This window comes from Miscanthus floridulus, chromosome 1 (genome assembly GCF_019320115.1).
Source record: "Miscanthus floridulus cultivar M001 chromosome 1, ASM1932011v1, whole genome shotgun sequence".
In the NCBI taxonomy this organism is placed as follows: Eukaryota; Viridiplantae; Streptophyta; class Magnoliopsida; order Poales; family Poaceae; genus Miscanthus; species Miscanthus floridulus.
Genome location: NC_089580.1, coordinates 9118219 through 9134675, shown reverse-complemented (window position 1 = coordinate 9134675; position 16457 = coordinate 9118219). Strand labels below are relative to the sequence as shown.

The 16457-nt window shown below is 49.5% G+C and overlaps 1 protein-coding gene across 3 annotated transcripts; it reads left to right on the top strand.

Annotated features, from left to right (window-relative positions):
* The first annotated feature begins 10573 nt into the window (after nucleotides 1-10573).
* LOC136539763 (nuclear transcription factor Y subunit A-7-like) lies at nucleotides 10574-16136 on the top strand. 3 transcript variants are annotated; one of them, XM_066531768.1, is made up of 7 exons: nucleotides 10574-10830; nucleotides 11676-11995; nucleotides 14079-14182; nucleotides 14295-14366; nucleotides 15139-15303; nucleotides 15508-15628; nucleotides 15763-16136. In XM_066531768.1, the coding sequence occupies exons 2-7, from the start codon at nucleotides 11728-11730 to the stop codon at nucleotides 15843-15845; spliced, it is 813 nt and encodes a 270-aa protein (XP_066387865.1). In that variant the 5' UTR covers nucleotides 10574-10830; nucleotides 11676-11727; the 3' UTR covers nucleotides 15846-16136. The 3 variants fall into 3 exon arrangements, with proteins under 3 accessions (XP_066387865.1, XP_066387938.1, XP_066387993.1); XM_066531841.1 differs by lacking the exon at nucleotides 10574-10830 and adding an exon at nucleotides 10837-11299; XM_066531896.1 differs by lacking the exon at nucleotides 10574-10830 and having other exon boundaries at nucleotides 10837-11995; nucleotides 15719-16136.
* The last annotated feature ends 321 nt before the right edge of the window (nucleotides 16137-16457 follow it).

Genomic DNA, 16457 nt, shown 5'->3' with positions numbered 1-16457 from the left:
TCTTTGCGTCGGCCACTGCTGACGGCCAATAGAACCCTGCTCGGAAGGCCTTACCGACCAGTGTTCTTGAGGCCGCGTGGTTGCCACAGGAGCCAGAGTGGATTTGGTCTAGGAGATGCTTGCCTTCCTCCTGGGTTATACACTTCATCAAGATTTCCTCCTTAGCGTTTTTGCGCCATAACTTGCCATCGACGAGCAGATACTGCTTACTACAACGCATCAGGCGTTCATTTTCTGTTCGATCGATATAACCGCTACCGTCTGTTAAGTACTTGATGAAAGGTGTTCTCCAGTCCGGCTCATGAGTGGTCGGAAGCGGCTCGGTTGTGCTCGGCGCCGGAACCGTAGCCACTAATTGCTGGTCTGAAACTTTGTCGGTCGTTGAATCTTCGTCGTCAATGGAAGGCGTGAGCAGGTCTTGGACGAATACGCCATGTGGGATTTTGGCTCGGGATGATCCTAACTTTGACAACGCATCCGCTGCCTGGTTCTTGTCCCGGACCACGTGTATGTACTCGATGCCATAGAACCTACCTTCCAGCTTTCTTATCGATTTGCAATATGCGTTCATCTTTTCACTGGTCGTGTCCCAGTCCTTGTTGAGTTGGTTGATGACTAGAGCCGAATCTCCGTAGACATAGAGACGTTTAACTCCAAGCTCAACCGCAATGCGTAGACCATGCAGGCATGCTTCATACTCGGCGGCATTATTAGATGCTGGGAAATAAATCCTGAGGATGTACCGGAGCTGCTCCTTGGATGGTGATACGAAAAGAACTCCTGCTCCCGCACCGTCAATGTTGAGAGAACCGTCGAAGTACATCGTCCAATATTCGTCGGATCCCGGAGAGGCAGGCGTGCTTAAGTCTGTCCACTCGACGATGAAATCGACGAGTGCCTGAGACTTGATTGTAGTACGGCTTGCAAATTCCAAGGAAAAGGGGCATAGCTCCATTGCCCATTTGACGATGCGTCCGTTCGCATCCTTATTGCGAATGATGTCCCCCAAAGGATACTCGGTCATGACCACCACGCGATATCCGTCGAAGTAATGTCTCAACTTTCGGGATGTTATCAGTATGGCGTAGAGCAGTTTCTGAATCTGTGGGTACCTGGTCTTGGATTCGTTGAGTACCTCACTAATGAAATAAATTGGCCGCTGTACCTTGTAGGCGTGGCCCGGCTCGTCGCGCTCGACCACCATTGCAGTGGAAACCACCCGATCGGTTGCCGCAATGTAAAGTAGGAGGGTTTCGTCTTCTCTTGGAGCAGTAAGTACCGGGGGTGATGTGAGGTATTGTTTCAGCTGCGTGAAGGCAGCGTCTGCTTCCTCCGACCACTCAAACTTCTCGGATGCTTTGAGCAGTTTGAAGAACGGTAGCCCTTTTTCTCCTAACCTTGATATGAAACGGCTTAGAGCAGCCATGCATCCAGTAAGCTTCTGGACATCTTTCACCTTTTTTGGGGGCTTCATGTCTAAGACCGCTCTGACCTTCTCCGGGTTAGGGCGTATGCCGTCGTGACTGACGACGTTGCCGAGCAGTATGCCAGAAGGAACGCCAAAGACGTACTTCTTTGGGTTTAGTTTCCATTGGAACGTATTGAGGGCTGCAAAGGTGCGTTCCAGATTGTCAACAAGGGTACGTGCTTCCTTGGTTTTGACGACTACATCGTCAACATAAGCCTCGACGAGGCCGTCTTTTATCTCGTCGTTGAGGCAAGCCTGTATAGCGCGCTGGTAGGTAGCTCCGGCGTTTTTGAGCCCAAACGACATAGTCGTGTAGCAGTAGGCGCCGAAAGGCGTGATGAAAGATGTCTTGATCTGGTTGTCCTTTTTGAGAGCGATCTGGTGATAACCAGAGTAGCAATCGAGAAAGGAAAGCAGCTCGCAACCGGCGGTTGAATCTACGACCTCGTCAATGCGAGGTAAGCCAAAGGGGTCCTTAGGGCAGTGTTTGTTGAGATCAGTGTAATCAACGCACATTCTCCATTCATTATTCTTTTTGCGTACAAGAACCGGGTTGGCTAACCATTCCGGATGATACACTTCTTTGATAAATCCGGCTGTCAAAAGCCGTGTAACTTCTACCCTAATCGCCTCCTTTTTGTCGCGAGCGAACCGTCGTAGCTTCTGCTTGATTGGTTTGGCTTTGCTGTTGACATTTAAGGAGTGCTCAATCAAGTCCCGAGGTACACCGGGCATGTCGGAAGGTTTCCATGCAAACACATCCACGTTGCCCCTCAAGAACCTGACGAGCGCGTCTTCCTATTTGGGATCCAGGTCGGCCCCGATGAGGGCCGTTTTGCTGGGATCGCCCTCGACCAGCTGGATCGTCTTGTGCTCCTTGGATCTGATGTTCTTGCGTGGAGCCTCGAGCTCTGGGATCTCCAAGTGGTCGGCCATGGTCTTCTTAGCGTCGAGTATGGTCTCGGCCATGCGAATAGAGAGGTCGTGGGCCTCTGCTATTTTGAAGCTGTCGTCCTCGCAGGTATAAGCTGCATATACGTTGCCCCTGAGGGTTAAAACTCCTTTCTTAGTAGGCATCTTGAGCACCAGATACCTGTAATGAGGTATGGCCATGAATTTGGTGAGCGACGGTCGACCAAGAATAGCATGGTAGGTGCCGTCGAAATCAGCGACCACGAAGTTGACGTAATCGGTGCGGAAGTGGTCCGGGGTCCCGAATTGCACGGGTAGCGTGATCTGCCCGAGGGGTGTAGAGCTCTGTCCGGGGAGAACGCCCCAGAACTGTGCTTCGTACGGCTTCAGGTCCGCCTTGGATATTTTCAGGGCGGGCAGGCTGTTTTTGAATAGCATGTCAATAGAGCTGCCGCCGTCGATCAGTACCCTGTCAAACTGAACCTTGTTGATACAAGGATCGAGGACCAGGGGAAAACGCCCTGGCTCAGGTATGGCGGCCCATTGGTCCTTTCTGCTAAAGTAGATTTCACGGTGAGACCACGGAGGAAGCCGCGGATCGGTAAGAAGGTTGTCGTTCTTTGCCATGTTCAAGCAAGCGCGGGCGAGCAGCTTGCGTTCTCGTTTGGTCTCAATGGACACCTTGCCGCTGATGATGGTGTGCACGCGATCAGTCGGCTTGACGTATTTATGACGAGGGTCTGCATCGTCGTCGTCGTTGTCCTCATCGCGCTGTTCCCTCACGTCATTAGGCTTGTCGGACATATCCGGAGCCTGTTGACGCGTGTAGATAGTCTTGAGGACGCGACAATTCTCCATGGTATGGTTCGACTTGGGATGGAGCTGGCAGGGCCCCTTCAATGCTTTGGCGTAGTCGTCCTCGTAGTTACGACGTCCACCGCCCTTTTTCACAGTATTGACCTCGCCGTCGTCTTCCCGAGCACGCTTGCTCCTGTAATCGTCACGGCGGTTGTGCCGCTGATTACGTTGGTCACGGTGGTCGCGGGAGTCGTTGCGCTGGTTGCGGCGGTCAAAATTGTCGTTCCGACCACGGTTGCCGCGGTAATCGTCGCGGCGTGGAGGGTGGTCGGAGCGTGGGACCCTTGCTGCTTCTTCGACGATTATCTTTTTAGCGTCGTCAGCATCCGCGTATTTCTTAGCGGTGGCCAAGAGCGCTGTGACTGACTCAGGTCTTTTCCGGAGGAGCTTGTCTCTTAGGGCGTCGTGGAAGCGGAGGCCGGTGACGAAAGCCTCGATTGCTTCGTTGTCGGAGATTGATGGGACCTTGATGCGCATCTCCGAGAAACGCCGAACGTATTCGCGCAGTGGTTCGTCTTTCCGATCTCGGATCCGCTGCAGATCGTACTTGTTGCCGGGTTGTTCACAAGTAGCGATGAAGTTGTCGATGAAGGCCTGCCTGAGCTCCTGCCAAGAGTCAAAATAGTTCGCTGGCAAGCTAACCAGCCATTGGTGACCTGCATGACCAACAGCGACTGGGAATTAGTTAGACATGACGTGCTCGTCAGCCATGGCTGAGCGGCACGCGGTTTCATAGAGCATGACCCATAATTCGGGGTTTTCCTTGCCGTCGTACTTCTAAAGCTTCTCGAGCTTGAAATTCTTGGGCCATATAACTTGGCGTAGGTGTGGAGTGAACTGCTTCAGACCCGGCGGACCATAGGCGGTGTCATACTCCATACGGCGATAGCTTTCATGGGATGCACGATCGTCGGCTCTCTAGTTGATGCGAGCACGCAGATCGCGTCCACCGAGGTAATGGCGGAGATCGTTATTGCCATCGCGGCGATCTCGATTGCCATCTGGACTAGCCCTGCGACCGTGGTTATCACGGCGATTGTCGCGGTTATCTCGGCGGTTGTCACCTCGAACGTCGTGACGGTTATCCTCTCGGTGGCGGTTTTCGTCCCGACCACCATCATGACCACCGTTCCCGCCTTGACGGTTGTCCGACGGGTTGTTGTTGCGCGAGCCACGTCGGTTGAGCGGCTGTGAGCGACTTGAGTATTGGCGGCTGTAGCTTGATTCCACTGAAATGGATGGGGCCCAGGCTTGATTCATCTCTGCGGTCTGAGCCATAGCAGCCGTCAGATAAGCTTGTATGTCATCACGGACTGCTTGGGTTTCGGGAGTGTTCGGCAGCCGCTGCATTGTCGCCATGGCGACGGCTACGTTGGCGCTTGGGGTTTTGAAGACTTGTTTGTCCCCCACCCTGTCGAAAGCATTGTTGAGGTCACGCGGTTGGACCCTTATGCGTCGTGCCTCCTGGTCTGCTTCAGCTTCGATTTGCCGGCGATTAAACCGGTCAATATTACGTGCTTCGCGTGCAGTCTTTTCTTGTTCTGTTTCGCCAACTGCTGGCGGCTCGTCATTGCTGACAACATGGATCAAATCCCCTCGTCTTGGTGGGAAAGACGGAAATTGGGGGAAACCCGGGGCGTGGTCTGGTAGATCCAGATCGTATTGGACGCCTTCATCTTCGTGACGCTGAAGCTCGGTGTGGATAGATGCGTTGGATGCGATGCCGGATGAGGAGCTGGAGTCGCCCTCTCGGACCGTGTGGACGGATCCTTCTTGATAATCTTCAATCCGGACCATGTTGACGATGTTGCATGGCTTCGGCTGGAATCGGTGTATAGGACACAGATCCGAGCAGCGTCGTAGATTGTACGCGTAGCTGGAGGCAGCGTTTTGCAGGCCGTAGGGCTAGACCTGGTGGTTCTCCGTCGGGACTTCGTACTCGCAGAGTCGAAGACTCGTCGCGAAGGCTGGCTGGCGACGAGCGAAGCGCCCCTCAGAAGTAGACACGACCACGAGATCTGTTCCAAGTCGCGCAGGACGACTGGTCCGAGCTGGTCGGATAGATCTGTTGTGGGGAGATGTTACCTGCTCATTAGGTTGGCTTTGAACCGTACTTACCAGAGCTAGGGTTTCAACGAGTTTGACGCCGATCCGATCGATTGAGTCGAGCAGGTCGGTGTTGTCGATCTGCTTGCCTCTGTAGCGGGGAAGCGGATGACGGGTTGTCGGCGTGGCTGTAGGCGTAGTCGGAGCCAAATGTACCGTGGTCGAAGCTAGACTCATCGTGGTCGGAGCCGTGTTCACCGTGGTCGGAGCCGTGTTCACCGTGGTCGGAGCCATGTTCACCGTGGTCGGAGCCATGTACGTCGATGCAGGTGAAGTAGTCGTCGGCGCAGGTTGGATCCACGCCTCCTCCGTGGCCTTGGCGATGAAGCTGTCGGCGCCGGTAGTCCAGGTGATCTGGCCGACGGTGAACGTGAGGCCGTTGGGCGTTGCCATGGAGCCGGAGATGATGACCATCTTGTTTGTCTGGAGAGCAGTACGCACACCCCCTACCTGGCGCGCCACTGTCGACGAAATATGGTCGGCAGTCTACCTAGGGGTATGCCCAAGGTAGTAGATTATCGGCAGACAGATGCGCAAGCCCCAAACAAGACGGTGACGCAAGACAGACACGAGGTTTTATCCAGGTTCGGCCGCCAAGAAGGCGTAACACCTACGTCCTGCGTCTGATTTGTATTGCTGTATGTCAATGAGAGATGTTTTTTAGAGGGGTCCCCTGCCCGCCTTATATAGTCCGGGGGGCAGGGTTACAGATCTGGAAACTAATCCTAGTCAATTACAATTGCCATATGTGGCCGGATAAGGATTCCTATTCTAACTGACCAGGATCCTGCTTGGTCGCCAAATCCGTCTTGATTCCTTGTGCGGGACTCCGATCAGGTTAACTGGGCCGCACGTTATCTTTCAGGTGGACTGAACCCGTCGACCCGGGCCAGCCCAAGCTTGGCCGTAAGGGTATAGGGGTTAATACCCCCACACCCAGCAAGATGAGGCACGCTTATGCTTATGCCAGAAAACCAAGCACGCCCGACGAATTGATGAGGAACAGAGCACCTAAACGGGCCAGGCTGCCGGCCCAACAAGCTGCCGAGCTTGTTGCTATCCAACCCAATGGTCCCTGTTCTTTCCTGCTGTCGATTTGGGCCGTCCAAATCTACGAATGAATAGCTACAACAGGAGGAAAAGGAGACGCGAAAAAGCAGAGTTCGCTTTTTCGATGAACTCTGCCGGCGTTTCGATGGCCGCTCAACTATACTTCATTTGCCGGTCTACTGAGTACGGTTTCTGATTCCTCTCTCAACGGTTCATGGCGTCGCCCCTTTATTTAAGCCAATTGCCACTAGCAGTCTAGGAGTATACCACTTGATAGGCATGACACTTGTCAAGGCCATTCCTGATTCCTCTCTCAACGGTTCTGTGCACAGGAGATGAGGAGAGCATGCACATCTTGATGTACGTTTTCACTAGTCTAGAGAAAAGCTACCGTGCGTACTTGCACCCGTACATACAAACCGTCCATTTCAATCTGAAACCCCGATCTCCCTAGAAGCACAGGAGTACATTATTCATACGCACGCTGTATGTATCCACTATCCGACAAAAGGTAGGAGTGGCTGCTCTTTGCCTCTTCGACATTTCATAAAAGGTCCCTATCATTAAGTCAAAGGGGTGGCATCTCACTAGATAAGCCCTTGTTTAGTTCCACCCCAACTTCCAAAAAGTTGCTACAGTACCTGTCACATTGAATGTTTGCGGGTGCATGGAGCATTAAATGTAGACGAAAAGAAAAACTAATTGCACAGTTTGGTGGGAAATTGCGAGACGAACATTTTAAGCCTAATTAGTCCATGTTTGAACACTATTTGCCAAATAAAAACGAACGTGCTACAGTAGTCCCAAAATCCAAATTCCTACAACTAAACACAGCATAACCCTCCAGCTTCGTGAGTGGATACCAACTCAGAAAAAAAGGCCGCTATGATCTTGTAATGAACTACTCTGAAGGCTCAAAAGCGCCGCAGGAGACCGAATCACCGAAACCAAATTTCCAAACTCATGTAGAGCACTGTAGTAGTAGTAGTTCAGTAGGAGTATAGTAGAAGCATCTTGAGCAGATGGGCCTGTTTGGCTGGGCTCCCGCGGGCTCCGGCTCCTGCAGTGGCAGGGTGTCGGCCGTCCAGCGGCCAACAGGTGCCTACAGGAGCCGGAGCCGCGGAGCTAGAAAAACGAGCTTCTCCGGCTCCGGATGTGTCAGTGAGAGAGGAAAGAAAAAGATAGAAAAACGACTTCGATAAACAGTAATCAGGTGTCAGCCGCTGGGCGGCCCATGGGCCGGAGTCGGAGCCCGGCCAAACGTCTCCGAAACGAAAGGCGAGGCAACAGGCAAGGCGAGGCAGCATGTTCCAAACGCCTGCGTCAACGGCTGCAACAAAATCATGCGTAGCCGAGCACGGCAGCGCGCACAGCGACAGGCGCGGTACTCGTCGTTTCTGCAAAACCGCTGCGTGTTCGGGCATGATTCGTGCGTGCAGGGCACTCCTCGATGCCTGTGGAGCCCCCACGGGCGACCACTTGGATACTCCTACTGGAGGATGGCCGGCCGCCGGCGCGGGAGGAGCTGTGCTCCCAAAACCCGAGCTGCCGCCTCGCCACGAGACAGCGGCACCTAACCCGCAGAGGGTCGACCGGACAGCGGCCACGCCGAGTTCGCGGCGCCGTCAGGTGCCCGCCCCGCGCAGCCCCGCCCGTCGCCGTCGCGCTCGCCCCACCAGCCGCGGCGGGACCGGCCACGTCGCCCCGCGTGGTCCCCCCGTTCCCGCACTGCGAGGGACGCGTGGGTGGGACGTCCGTCGCCGTACGCACTCCGGCAGTCCGCTGGGCCGTCGCTGTCGCTCGCGCTGTCCTCGACACGAGCGCAACGCGGGGCCCGCGGACACGCAACGACGGAGCAATGACGTAACTGCCCCCGCACCGCACTGCTGGCCTGCTGCAACGGAGGCGCGGGACCCGCGGCCTCCTGGCGTTTCGATGAGCTCGGACGGCCCCTTTCTCTTATAATAAATTAACATTAACTATTTTTCTAGCCAATAGAACAGGATCAATAGCACCCGGCGCAGATGTGGATCGGCGAGGAAGACCTGTCAGAGGGATGCATTGTACGGTCCCGAGATGTTACAGTTCTGCCGCGCGCTGCTACTGACCGAAACAAAACAAGGTCCAGTTTAGTTCAAGAAAATTTTGTTAAATTTTTCAAGATTCTCCGTCACATCAAATCTTTGACGCATGCATGAAGCATTAAATATAAATAAAAAATAAAACTAATTACACAGTTTAGACGAAATTCACGAGACGAATCTTTTAAGCCTAATTAGACTATGATTAGACACTAATTGTCAAATAACAACGAAAAGTGCTACAGTGCATTTTGCAAAAAAAATTTGCCATCTGAACCGGCCCCAAGTAAACAACCTCGAAATAGTAGAAATAATTGCTACCGTTCGTCGTGTGAGATGAAGGCTACTACTTATTCAGTTATTCTTGTTCTGATAAGGAGGATCCGTGTAATGGAGTTTCTTCACCAGCTCTAGAGCTAGTCTGATCTTAGCGGCCTGAAGCGTGAAACATGGCTATGTTACGAAAACATTTACGTTCCCACGTTATAAAATAACACCCAAGTTTTTGTTTTTTTCCCTCGTGGGAACATAGCTGCTAAGGTTCTGATGCCTGTCAGCACCACAAGCAAAGTCATGACAAATGTGCTTTTCACAAAGGATGGACATACAGTGGATCTTAACAAACCATCTTCAATTTGCTCTTTAGCTCCCTCGATAGATGGCGTGGGTGGACGTCTCCAGAAAGTTAGAATTTCTTATAATTTAAGATGGAGAAAATAAAAATAATAACATGCCTAGTACACGTAGAGACTTGGTGCGAATTTTAATTATTTGTCGCACATCTCCTTGCTTCTTACATGTGGCTGCACTTTCCACTCTATGTAACCGAGCTTCAGGGCTTTTCCCAAGCTTCTCGAATAAGCATAATCTCCTTTTTTAAAAAACAATATCCTTGGAGGATTGTCTTTCAAAAAAGAAAAGAATATCCTCAAGGAGCATACAAAAAGAAAGAAAAATCACGGGAGCTCGCTTTTTCATGTGCTTCAAGTCTTAACTAAAAAAGTGATCTAATTCACCGGAGTCCTACTAATCACACCAAACAAAAAAGAAAAAGGGCCAATAAAACCATCACGTCCCATCCTAGGTAATGCACGTCAGATAGTCTCCCACTCTCCCAGACGGTAGCTAGCATATATATATATACCCGTACCTTAACACCAAACTTTTTATGTGCAACAGCCAACAAACGTATGGGCTCAACGCTCAAGTAGGAGTGGAGTCGTACCGTGGAAGACATCATTTGCAGTGGCGATCGAAAAGGCAAGCTAACTGCGCCGGCTAATCAGAACATCATCAAGGACAAGGACCATTAGGGCACTCCCAATACAGAAACCACTATAGTTTCTATGGACATTAATTATACTGCCACCTAAGCGTTTTGCTGACGTGGCAAGGTAGTTATTGAAGAGAGAACAAAAATCATAGAAACCGGGTCTAAGTTAGAAACCATGTCTACACGAGAACCAAGACATGATTGTATGCGATTGGTAGAGAATAGAGAGAGAGTGTATGTGATTGGATAAAAAAATTGTTCTGTAGAAACTATCCATTGGGACCATAATTTCTATACGTAGTGTCTATAGTAATTAATAGGTACAGAAACTATATGTAGTTTCTAGCATTGGGACTGCCCTTACTCGTAGAAAGACGGGGGAAAAGTGACACAAAGGAGCACGGTTCGGATGGTGATTAACTCGCTAACTCGCCATCTGGCAGAGCGCAAGCTTAATTAAATGGACACTAAACACGCCGCGTGCAAGGCATTACCGGGGAGCCGGGTGGGATTAGCCACCTCGCTCTTGTTTAGCATTATCCTTTGGAAGGAAGTTAACCACAGCGCCTGCTCTCTCTCTCTCCACTTCTCCAGCGTCAAGCTCTGGCCCGTCGTCCCTCTGTCACTTTCACACTTGACGCACCGCACAGCAGCCGTGCCAAAAAAAAAGCCCGTCCGATCCAAAGACAATCTTCTACCCGCCGCATCCGGGCCGTCCACTCGTCCGCCCACCCGTATCCCACGCGCCCTCAAAAATCTGTTTATTTGTTAAACTAACCCATGCTTGTAATGATTATTATTTAATCTATCCATGCCCGTCGTCCACCTGTCCGGCTGCCCGAGACACTACAATAATCCCTGCCCAATCCCGTCTTAGCTGCTAGGGTTACGCGTCCACGGCGACGACCCCTGCGCATAGCGTGCTCCGATTGGCCGGCCTCCTGGGATCCTCCTCCCCGCGCCCCACCTCCGGAACGCGCGCGCGAGAGAGCGAGCGAGCGAGAGAGAGAGAGAGGGGAAACAAGGGAAGGAGACGACGCGCTCGCCTATTGGCCGCCGGCTCCGCTCCTTCGCGCCCAGTGGTCAGTATCAGCAGCGGCGTCTGAGCCTCTCTTCCCGAGTTCCCGTTCGCCCTCGCTTGCTTCCTTTTTTATTCCCTTGCTTCCTGATTAGCGGTTTGGTGTTGGTTGGCCCTCTTTTCGCCCTGCCTCGGGTTTGATGCGGCCGCCGCCTCGTGACCGACCTCGTTTCCATTTTTGGGCGGCGGGCCGGGCGGGGTTCGGATAAGGCGGCCTCCCAATTTCGACGGAGGGAGCCGTTGCGGGGAGGGAGCTTGTAGTGGTAGTGGGTTGGGGAATTCTGGTTGGATCGGGGGGAGATGGGTCCTGTTCATCGGAGCAGCAGGATTGATTTGGAGTAGGACTGATGGTGGGGTGCGATTGTTTTTCTGGAGTAGGATTGATTTCTGCGGCAGGGGCTGCAGCTTGGTTTCGTTGGTCTAGTCGAGTAGAGGGAGAATTCCTGTGTTCTTCAGCACCTGCTTGTCACATGGTGTTTGGTTTTCCCTTCCGATCGGCGTTTTGTTGCTTATTGCGGTTTTAAATGGTTTCGAGTGATTTGGTAGCTAGAGCTGAAACTCAAGTCTCGCGGCGAAACCTTGCGCTCTATCCGTTCTTGAATTGGCCCTGATGTTTCGTGTCCAGTGTTCTTCTGCTCCATGATTCGCGACTTGCGAGCAAGCATGTGTTCTGCGATGGAGTCAGAGCATCGCAGAGTTTTACGTGCCTGGGATCGAGTCGGGATCGCGACCTTGTTTTGCACCGAGCATATCCTGCTTTCATTGTCGATCCCTCGTTTGTGACGTACTGCCACTGTTCAACTCGGTTTGACTTTTCCATCACTCGTCTTCCTGATGCCACTGAAACAGCGACGGCCACGGTCTGAGCGGCGCTGCCAGCAGGGCGGCGAGCGCGAGCAGAATGGAGTCGCGGCCGGGCGGGACGAACCTGGTGGAGCCCAGAGGGCAGGGCGCCGCGCTGCCGTCCGGTGGCCCGGCGGTGCAGCCGTGGTGGACGAGCTCCGGGGCCGTGCTCGGTGCAGTGTCTCCAGCCGTTGTGGCGCCCGGGAGCGGGGCCGGGATTAGCCTGTCGAGCAGCCCGGCAGGTGGTAGTGGTGGTGGCAGCGCGGCTAAAGGAGCCCCGAGTGACGAGAGCAGCGAGGATTCACGGAGATCTGGGGAACCAAAAGGTATGGCGCTGCTAACTCTTTTTCCCCTGTTAGTTATTAAAGAGATGGCTGAGCTGTTATTGCAGGAAGTTGTTGTAGTGGTGCACTGGTGCCTCAGCGTTCTTGCTTCTTTTAGCATACAGTACTGCATCTTGATTTGAATTCGTTGGAAGATCTTTCTATATTTACAGTTGCCCAATGGAAGCTCTTGCATAAAAGATGCTTCCACTACTATGGAGTAGATATAGCACGACAGTTTCCTTATATAGTATATAAGTATGGACGAATGACATTGAATGCAGGCCTTGCTGAAGGCTGGTGTTTCGTTCATTATGTTTGTTATGGTCCTTAAGATTCATAGAGAAGAAATGGTTTTGTGTCTCACAGTCTCAGTACTGGCACCACCAGAAGTCTGAAACCTTGCTCAGTTCTCTGATTCCGAATCTTTTGTAGCTGCATCAATCTCATGGATGGGTATCATATCTGGTGTGCTGATGTTGTATTGTACTATTGTGTATTTATCATCACATTCATAGTTCCACTTGCCTAGTTCCATGTTGAAGGAGTACCATCTTAATTCTTATCTTATAAATGTTAAGCAAGTACTTTAATCAACTAGAGCAGTTTGTGCAATACCATCTTATTAATATTAAGCAAGTACTTTAATCAACTAGAGCAGTTTGTGCAAAAGGATAAATGTGTTTCAAATGATTATCATTGTGTTAAATGTCCTGTAGATTTGCCTGGTATAGTATTGACAGTGCTAGGATAATGGCTGTTTCTCTTTATCGTATCTTTATGTGTAAATGTTTTTTTCCCTCTGCGTTGAAGTGTTCACTAATCAACTAATCATAATAGCATTATCCAGTGTGTATATTAACAGAGAAGCTTATGAAAGTAAATATGAAAATTGAATGAAGAGTTAAATATTATAGAACTTTATGAATCAAATGCTTGCATGACTTAGAGAACTCATGTCTGCAGAAGTAATCACTGTAGTAATTTGCAGATAGCGTAAGCATCGAAATATCTATAATTTGAGTTTCTATCTTTGTTTCTTGGGTCCCTGCCGCCCTTGGAGTTTGGCTCATGAGCCTGGTGCTCATCTTCTTTTTGTAAAGCTTTATCACACAAAAAAAGGTTTCTGGTACATCCTGCTTGTCTAATTAATCCTAAATTCCACTGCTTGGCCAAGTATTTCATCTTTTATCAAATTTTCCAGCAGCTTGGTGGAGCCTTGATTGCATTGACAAAAAAAAAATGTGTATGATAACAACATAAATTAGTTTGTTTTGATGCAAAAAGTGCAAAATAGTGGTCAGTCAAGATATTAGAATTTCAACAGTAGCTACTTACGAGTACCTTTTTGTACACCTCCATGAGAATGTGCTCCCAGCAAGCTGCAATCTTCTGTAAACTGATTTGCATCGCTCCCCTGTCCATTTTTGCATCATCATATCTCACCATTAGCAGACTAAATGGTTCCTTGCAAGAATCATTTGACTGCCTTGAAAGGATGTTATAAACAGCTCAGGCTGTTGAAATATAGTATGGTTACAAAAATTCCATGCTTTGCTAGTTCCAACTTTTGGTATAGCCCCCCTCCCCTCCCTCCCTCCCTCTTTTCTTTTGACTAATGCTCCTTGTTTTGAAGGGCGGGCCTGGTGCAAGCGGTAGAGTCTTACCGCCTGTGACCGAAAGGTCCCGGTTTCGAGTCGCGGTCTCCTCGCATTGCATAGGCGAGGGTAAGGCTTGCCACTAACACCCTTCCCCAGACCCCGCACAGAGCGGGAGCTCTCTGCACTGGGTACGCCCTTTTTTTGGTTTGCCTCTATTGAGCGTTCTATAATGTCAGATGAGAGGAGAATGCTACTTCCTTATGTAATGTTTTAAACGTTGGTGTGAGTACAGCTGTACACGTTCTACTTGGGTAAACATGCTATACTGTTAGATTTGAAGAGTTTGATTAATTATCAATCATTGCGTTGGCAACAAAAGTAGATCTTTTTGCTACCTAACAACAATAATAAGAAAGCCTTTTAGCTCCAAGCAACTTTTTGCTACCAACAAAAGAAATCAAGAACTGATGTTATTTTAATTCCAGATGGAAGCGCTGGTCAAGAAAAGAACCATGCCACATCACAGATACCTGCTTTGGTGCCAGAGTATTTGGCACCATACTCACAGCTGGAACTGAACCAATCAATTGTGTGCACCCTTTTCTCTATGGACTCTGTTTCTTGTCTGTTTATGTTTCCATTTCTGAGAACTTGTGAGGCAACGTGTTTCCTGTCTCATGTTTATATCTTTCCTCGTGTAGGCTTCTGCAGCATATCAGTACCCAGATCCTTACTATGCAGGCATGGTTGCTCCCTATGGAAGTCAAGCTGTGGTACTATTCTATGCTGATTTAAGCATTATAAATCATGGGGCCCCTTTATGCAAATTTTAATAGCACTGGTCTAAATAACAGCACTAGCTACTAGTATGCTTTACTAAAGCAAAATATGAAATCTGAGATAAAGAATTAAACAGAGTGGAGATGTATTGAACAGTTGTCAGTCTTATGAGCATGCTTCCTATTAAAGCTACGGCACATGATCCAGAAAATGGAAGCAAAATTGAATTGAAAATACTTGGGTTCCTTTTTTTGGTAGAAAATGCTAACCTATGGTAAGCAGAAACGGTTGGTAGTGTGTGTGGGGGTGTGCGTGTGCAGGGTTGGTGTGTATGTGCACATGAACTGACACTACAGCTTGTCCCATTAGAGGTGTCAAAAGAATAAAAAAGTAAGGTTGTCATAACTATGGAAGATGGTAGTGCTCAGATGTCTTTGGATCAAGTACAACACTCTGAATAGACAAATTCATCATCTTCACTTTATACAATTTATGTAATTATGTATCAATACCTTTATGTTCAAAGCTCGACCGAACTGCCTGAATTAACTTGGAAAAACAAAGAGCACTGCTGCACGTACAATCAATTGAGTACAACTCAAGATTCACTGTTAAAATCACATGGATGAGAATGGTTTAGGTGCATGGTTGTACTTTAGCTGTAGTCAAACTGTTGTACTCAAAGCATTTCCCTTCCGCTTGTGTTGAGTACTCTTTTTTTTAAAAAAAATTATAAAGCGCCTTACGTTTACTTCGTTTGTGCAGGCTCATTTTCAGCTACCTGGACTAACTCAATCTCGAATGCCATTACCTCTTGAAGTATCCGAGGAGCCTGTTTATGTAAATGCCAAGCAGTACCATGGTATTTTAAGACGACGGCAGTCACGTGCCAAGGCTGAACTTGAGAAAAAGGTGGTGAAAGCCAGAAAGGTTAGTAGAGTAGTATTATGACCATGCCTCCTCTGTACTTCCCTTGTACTTTTCAAGATCGGGGATGAGTGACTTTCAGCTTGTTCCTTAGCAAACTATATATGTATCTTGGTTATTTCCAGACGCCCTTGAGTGATTGAGTTATAATCATAAGTGAAGTATATAACTTGACAGTTTGCTAAGAACTTGCATTTGATATTGCAGCCATATCTTCATGAGTCTCGTCATCAGCACGCGATGAGGAGGGCAAGAGGAAATGGGGGACGCTTCCTAAACACAAAGAGTGACAATGGTACTCCCAATGGTAAAGCTGAACATAAGAAAGGTAGTACAGTTGTTCCATAATCTCTTCATACTGCACTTGATATGAGTGCATGCATTTCCATTTCTTATACCCTGCTTCTGCATGCCCTAGGAGATAACTCCGAGCATCTCCATGTCCCTCCTGACTTACTACAGCTACGACAGAACGAGGCTTGAAGCAGCGGTCTGGCTCTGGCATCCTAGAACAGCAGTTTCTGCCCACAGGCATAGGCATTTGAGACCGGATCCATAGCTCCACAGTATGCGCAGCCATCTCTGCGGTAATGCTCGTTCACCTGAATGATGAGCTTTGTACCGAGGTAGCTATGTATTATCTGGGCGCAGGAGTCCATCAAGTGTCCAATGCCATGGGTAGGTATGCTGTTTCAGGCAATTCATTCTTGGCTTTCACGTTCCACCCTTGTGTAGCTAGTGTGTTGTAAGTGAAACTAAGCTTGTGCTCTGTATTGGGCCGTTCGGCGATACTGTGAAACATCTGTATGTATAATTAAGATCATACTTTGGACTAACTCGGTAGTGCTTTGTCTGGTTTTCTTTTAGCTTTTGAACTGTGACACGGCCACAGCTGAACTCATGTTGGCTTTGTTCGTTGCTCAGCAACGTCGGTCTTGTACTGAATATTCCTGTGCTTGCATATCTTTTGGTGCCTTGGTGCCGAACTTTGTTCACGGAACGCGGTAATTTTATATTTTTATATGCGGGAATCGACACAAAATCGTGCAAGCTTCCTGCGACCCAGTTGTGACTCTGATTGAACCGCACGAATTCATATGAAACTCCTACAAAGTTCTCGTGAAATTCATGTGTTTCGATGAGGGCTATTCCTTGGT

What these genes read in the sequence shown, in the direction of transcription:
- LOC136539763 (XM_066531768.1), top strand. Translation starts at nt 11,728, where the DNA reads ATGGAGTCGCGGCCGGGCGGGACGAACCTGGTGGAGCCCAGAGGGCAG. An exon ending in CCTATGGAAGTCAAGCTGTG is followed by an intron (nt 14,367 to 15,138) that starts GTACTATTCTAT and finishes TCGTTTGTGCAG; the next exon opens with GCTCATTTTCAGCTACCTGG. An exon ending in TAAAGCTGAACATAAGAAAG is followed by an intron (nt 15,629 to 15,762) that starts GTAGTACAGTTG and finishes GACTTACTACAG; the next exon opens with CTACGACAGAACGAGGCTTG.